Here is a 6,540-nt window from a genome sequence, read left to right as displayed (position 1 = left end):
TCAGGGCTGTTGCGCCTCCTCGGGGTCAAAGGTCGGGTTCTCCTTCCCTCCGTCCCTGGTCTTGCCTGCGATGGTGGTCCGTGTCCAGGAGCCGTGAAGGGAGGCATCTGCGGTCCGTTCTGTTGGCTCGTCCCTGCCGGGAGGCGGCCGGTAGCACAGGAACATCAGCCCGCAGAGCACGATCAGCAGGGAGCCCGTCATCCCCACGGCGACGGCCGACCCCACCCTCTGCTGCGTCGGGGCCGACGGCATGTGGAACTCTGGGGGGAAGTCGATGCTCTGATTGGCCAGGACCGAGGTGATGTTCCAGACCAGCGGCACGGAGGAACACAGCCCCGTGAGGACGTACAGCCACCCCGCCGCGGCGAACGCCGGTCGGAGCCGGCTGCGCCTCACCACGGAGAAGTACACCGTCCTGACGGCGTAGATGGCGGCCATGTTCCCCGCCAGCCCGCACACCATCGCCAGAACCATCAGAACCTGCGCCGCCGCGATCTCCGGCGGCAGGAAGGCCGCGGTGATGTCCATGGGGCGGCAGAACTCGAAGCGGGCGAGGCTGTGGCTGTAGAAGCAGGCGTGCCAGATGCCCACCCAGGCCACGCCCGAGGACACCACCGCCGTGTCCTGGACGTACCACAGGCGCCACTCGTTGAGGCCCGTCGCCGCCATGGTGATGATCCACGCCACGCAGCCCATGAGCAAGCCCACAAACTGCTTGTGGGCCGTGTGAGCTAGGTACCGCATTATGGTCGATCAACGCCCGGCTGGGATCCTGTGAAGCGTCCGGGCCTCAGCACCATGGCACCTGATGAACACAGATCATAATCAATCAAGGAGGCTGCTATTGGTGGACCCGTCTAGGGTGGATGAGTGGTGGAGCATGGCACTGACGGTGCCAGGGTTAGGGGGTTCCATTCCCACTGGTAGAGCAAGGCACCAACACTGCCAGGGTAAGGGTGGTTCCACTCCAATTGGGGCTAGTTGTATTTTCTCTGTCTCGTGTGTCAAGCTCCCCTCCTGATAGGACAGATTTCCTGCAGACCTGGACCGGGTTGGGCCAATCACAAAGATGAATCGAATACGGGGCGGGTATGATATGATGACTGTACAGAGGAGCATCCTATGGGAGCGCCATAGAGGTAATTTCAACAACTAAGATGGATGCGGCTGATGTGTCACACGCTTCGTCGCCCCGATTGGTTGTAGGTCTAACCATTTGCATCCAGAGGCATTCTGAACCCGTTGATAACGTCTCTTGAAAATTGGAAATGAACAGGCCATGCATGCACGGAATGTACACTACAGTTCAAAAGTTTGGGGTCACCCAGACAATATTCCAGTTTTCCACGAAAACTCACTTTTATTCAACTGTTTTCAGCATAATTGCACAAGGGTTTTCTAATAATCAATTTGTCTTTTAACACGATTAGCTAAACAATGTACCATAGAACACAGGAGTGATGGTTGCTGGAAATGGGCCTCTGTACACCTATGTAGCTATTCCATTAAAAATCTGCCATTTCCAGCTAGAATAGTCACAGTAGTTTCCAGCTAGAACAGTGGTTATCTTCACGGAAAAAAGTGTTTTTCTTTCAAAATAAGGACCTTTCTAAGTGACCCCAAACTATTCAACGGTAGTGTATATAATACTGTGTGTTCATGCGTGGTATTGTAAGTGGCTTTTGCTCAAAGTGTATATGTATTAGATAATGATGGGAGTGGTTTATATGGTGTTAAGGAAGAGGATACATCCACTCCCTTTCTTGTTGCCCTTTGCCTGTTTGAAGCGGTCAGCAGATTCAGGCCAAGAGTTCCAGGACCTGTGTCATGGCTGGCTCTATCACAAGGCCATCTTATAAAGCCTTTAAAGCCGTAGGAAACACAGTAAACACACTGGAGGATCCAGTGTGGTCTAAGATTGCAACTATATAACATAAAAGGGGATAAGAGTCTTTTTCTGGATATGCCATTTTATATTTATAAAATGGTGCTTACCAACACCATATACAGCAGTGAGTAGACATATATATATATCAGTAGACCAACAATAACAACAACAATATGTAATATGTTGTATTTAGAAAGTGCAGGCTTTAAACAGAATGAACAGATGAATGCCATTTATCTTTAGCTTTACGTGTTTATACGTTTCGCTTTTCCGGTCAATCTCAGCTCCAACAGTTGTTCAGAGGAATACCATCTCTGTGGGAGACGCCGCTCATGTGGGATTAATTAGTTTGACATTGAAAAAGCTCAAATGTCAGTTAAACTCACTCCCCGACGTTGTGAATACCACAGCATTTTAAAAAAATCAAAGTACAAGCCTCCCAACTTCTGACATGAAAGCTCCCACAGCCATGTGTATCTGCTCATGTTATGATTCAGAATTCCTGCAGTCTTGTTGAAGTTGGGAAAATTATACCGTGTGTTACTGTGAAACCTTTGCTAACACTCCTACGTTGAAATGTAGAATGCAGCGCAGAGCCATTTAACTAGCGGCAATATGCTCCCTGGAAAGCATAGGCGAAGCCACTATGGTTAAATGATTAACCTCACATAACCGCCGGTGTGAAGTATACATTTAACACCATTACTACACATCATTAATATTGTAGCCCCTTACCTTGATATCTTTTGTCTTCAACAAAACACATGAAGCCCGTTGACAAACACTTGGCAGAAGGTGATGTGATGTGTATCTCGGCTTGATGTGATGTGTATCTCGGAACCTTGAGCAGGTTCTTCTGGCCATCGAACCGTAATAAACATTTCATCATGTCAGAATCGTATTGCTGCCATCAGCTCTATCAGTAGAGAGGGGGAGTAGGAGGGGTCAAGGTTAATCAACTACAGTAACACACACACACACACACACACACACACACACACACACACACACACACACACACACACACACACACACACACACACACACACACACACACACACACACACACACACACACACACACACACACACACACACACACAGCAGCGGAGCCAGAGAGATGGCGGAGGAGGAACAAGTGAGGAGTGACTAAAATGCAACTCAATTTATGACTTCAATCATATAATTTAGAATTGAACATCCAACATGTAATCAGTATCAACCATTTACAGGGCTTTTACAGAGCCTCTGACATTATTCAAGGTCCAAAGAGTCTCACGATCATGACAGAAAACACAATAGAAAAAACACAAGCTAGAATCAATTGTTTAGTTTCGGTCTTTAAATCAAACCATGTCGTGTCAGCAGACCCATAATAATAACATCAGGACTTTAAATCAAACCGTGTAGTTCCAGCAGATCCCAAAATAATTATCCCATAATAATCACACCAGACCTTTTAATGAAACCAAGGCAACCGTGTAGTTTCAGCAGACCCTTTATTTGAGATAGAGAAACAGCTGATTCCATCCGTACAGGTCAGCCGTGTCAAAGAGTGTGGACCTTTACCCCATCGCTCACAGAAAATAACATTCAGGGTGGCTTTACCTCACGGGGAGGAGTGGAACGTAGTGTTGTTGACAAATAGTACATTTCAGAGACCGAAGATCACAGTAGGAGTTGAGACGCCGATTGAATTTAGTGTTGAAATTAAAGCAGAAGACAGGAAGTGAAGAGGAAATATTGTAGTTTAAAATTAACTGCTCACAACAAAACATAATATAACAAAACATACAGCAACACGTGTTCAGTTCAAGGGTAAGATCCCGGGAATACATATGAATACACACACACACACACACACACACACACACACACACACACACACACACACACACACACACACACACACACACACACACACACGTGTGAATGTAGTGTTGTTTGGCCAGTGTTTTAACCAGACAGGGTGCTTTTCAGACACAAGGGGGGGACTGATGAAGTGTAAAGTATGCTCGGACGTGAGGGCCGTCACACAGGGCCTCTCTGGGAATGCTTCTGGAAATGGAATAGTGTGAAGTGCTTGTTCAGTCTATAGCGATCAATACATTGACCAAGTGCTTGAAATGACCTGCAGCCACTTTCTGCTTCCTGTTCTCAGGTGACGACGATGATGATGACAATGACGATGATGATGATGGTCAGGCTTTATCGCCGACATCACATCCGGGAAGCGAAGCCATTCTTCCAAGGAAAAAGGGTATTAAAAAAGGCCACTAGTTTATATCGAGTATATACCTGTATAATTGAAATATTAGGCTGTCTTATTACGTCGCATAAAAAAGGGGTTTCACTTAAAAAAAGGGAAAATGGGGAAAAAAAAGTGTTAGGGACGGCAAATGTTCACATAACGTATCAGCGCCGCCGCAGCTAATAAAGGAAATACTGTCCCTGGGTGCAGTCATCACGCTACAATAAATTACTAGACAAGAAGGGGAATGGAAATTCTCTTCAGCCCAGTCCGCTACAAACCGCTCACCAAGGAGAGGGCACGTCGACAGCAGAGGCGTACGTTGAAAAGGAGAGTGGTCCGTTGCTAGGGAGAAGGGGTAACCTCGATAAGGAGAAAGGGTCCACTGCCAAGGAGAGCAGTCCGTCGCTAGGGAGAAGGGGTCGTGGTCGCCAGGGAGAGCAGTCCGTCGCTAGGGAGAAGGGGTCGTCGTCGCCAGGGAGAGCAGTCCGTCGCTAGGGAGAAGGGGTCGTCGTCGCCAGGGAGAGCAGTTCGTCGCTAGGGTGAAGGGGTCCGTCGCTGAGGAGAAGGGTGCGTCTGTCAGGGAGGCGCGGGTCGCTAAGGGCTGTGGTCCATCGCTAAGGAGGAAGGGTACGTAACATCCGTCCCAGCGACCCCGCCCTCCCCCCTACGGGAAGACCCCACCTCTCCTTCTGTGGATCCCAAAGTCTTTCTCCAGCTCTCTTTCGATGGCTTGTCTCTGGCGCCCTCCGGTGGGCGTGGGGCACAGGACTGCAGCCGGAGGTGCATTCACCTGAGGCCAGCGGCGGTCTCTCTCTCTCTCTCTCTCTCTCTCTCTCTCACAGGCTCAGCCGCTGGTCCGGGGGCAGGCTGTCCGTCAGACACTTGAGCTGCTCCTCGCCCAGGCGGATCTTGTCGTCCAGCTTGCGCTGCTCGATGATGAGGGCCGACTTCATCTTGACGAAGTGCTGGTAGTCGGCCAGGCTCTCGTCCGCCAGGTAGCTGGACAGGATGTCGTAGACCAGCCGCTCGCGCCGGTCCAGGTTCTCCTTCAGCTCCTTGGCGTCCTCGTGCTGGCGGATCAGCAGCGTGCGCTTGGCTGTCAGCGTGCGCTGTGGAGGGAGAGGGACCCGAACAAACAGCCTTCAGGATACAGAGCGTACACAACGACCTCTGACAGAAGGCCCCCGTCGGGAGGGCTTGTTTTTCTTAACGTCTACACCGAATGGATGAACCTGGACACCTCGACTTTGTGGCAATGTGTGGTCGGGCAACACTTATATTTCTGAAAGTTATGAAGCCTGATCGGCAGCCGTGACCACCTGGTGGTGGTCGCCGCAAAAAAGAGCTGCCACCGTTGTTAGTCAACGGCAAGAAATGTGGTTTTGATCTCATAATACAAAGCAAATAATTACATTCTTCGCTCAGCTTGCTAGTTCACCTCCATATTAGGTATTTTGATAGCTCCTGTAGATAGGCCTTTTCCTGTCTGTAGAAGGCCAATATACACCCATATTTCATTACAGTCTATGAATATAACTGATGTGAACTGGCCGTGTGCAAGAGAGGGCTTAAAAGTCTTGCTCCTCTCTGGCGTGTGTGTGCGTGCGTGCGTGGGTGCGTGCGTGAGTGTGTTTGCGAGCCTGCGTGGGCGTGCGATTTTGCATGTGGGAGCTCGTGTGAATGTGTGTATAAGCATGCGCGAGCGTGTGTGCGTGCCTGCGCGTGCGTGCCTGCGCGTGCGTGTGTGTGCGTGCATGTGTGTGCGTGCGAGCCCGCGAGTGTGTGTATCGGCGTGCACTCACCTTCTCCTCCGGCGTGGCGTGCTCCTCCGGGGTGTTGAGGGCGTTCTCCACGCGCGCCAGCCGGCCAGACAGCGACAGCAGCAGGCTGACCACCTTGTCCAGGTCGCCCACGAACATGCGGAACTTGTCCAGCTGGTTGGGCTTGCACACGCGCTGCACGGCTGCCTCCACCTCCTCGCCCAGCGCGTTGTTGTCCAGCACGTCCTCCTGCACGCCGCGCCGCGCCTCCCGCAGGACGCCCAGCTTCCTGCTCAGGCTGGAGATCAGCTCCTGCTGTTGGAGGATTGGGGGGGGGGGTAGAGATACACAGAGAGAGGGGGGAGAGAGAGAGAGACATGGGAGGGGGAGGGAGATACACAGAGAGAGGGGGGAGAGAGAGAGAGGAGAGAGAGAGAGACATGGGAGGGGGAGAGAGATACACAGAGAGAGAGGAGAGAGAGACATGGGAGGGGGAGAGAGATACACAGAGAGAGGGGGGAGAGAGAGGAGAGAGAGAGAGACATGGGAGGGGGAGAGAGATACACAGAGAGAGGGGGGAGAGAGAGAGAGGAGAGAGAGAGAGACATGGGAGGGGGAGAGAGACAAAAGTCAGTACAG

At 51.1% G+C, this 6,540-nt stretch overlaps 2 protein-coding genes across 3 annotated transcripts in view; both read right to left on the bottom strand.

Annotated features, from left to right (window-relative positions):
• On the bottom strand, positions 1–744 carry cldn34a (claudin 34a; the record flags this gene model as incomplete). Its single annotated transcript, XM_084473380.1, has 1 exon — positions 1–744. The coding sequence occupies one exon, from the start codon at positions 742–744 to the stop codon at positions 1–3; it is 744 nt and encodes a 247-aa protein (XP_084329506.1).
• Positions 745–3,369: 2,625 nt separating this feature from the next.
• The window catches only part of shroom2a (shroom family member 2a), a 31,995-nt gene continuing 28,824 nt past the window's right edge, over positions 3,370–6,540 (bottom strand). For both annotated transcript variants that reach the window (XM_084473078.1, XM_084473079.1), the window contains 2 exons: positions 5,944–6,216; positions 3,370–5,250 (listed from right to left, as the gene is read on the bottom strand). In XM_084473078.1, the coding sequence (XP_084329204.1) occupies positions 4,978–5,250; positions 5,944–6,216 (546 nt within the window). In that variant the 3' untranslated portion in view covers positions 3,370–4,977. The remainder of the gene's footprint in view (positions 5,251–5,943; positions 6,217–6,540) is intronic.

The sequence above is a fragment of the Micromesistius poutassou genome (assembly GCF_964030765.1).
Source record: "Micromesistius poutassou genome assembly, chromosome: 9".
NCBI classification, from domain to species: Eukaryota; Metazoa; Chordata; class Actinopteri; order Gadiformes; family Gadidae; genus Micromesistius; species Micromesistius poutassou.
Note: the sequence above shows the minus strand (reverse complement) of the source record. Positions and strands in the feature narration are given on the sequence as shown.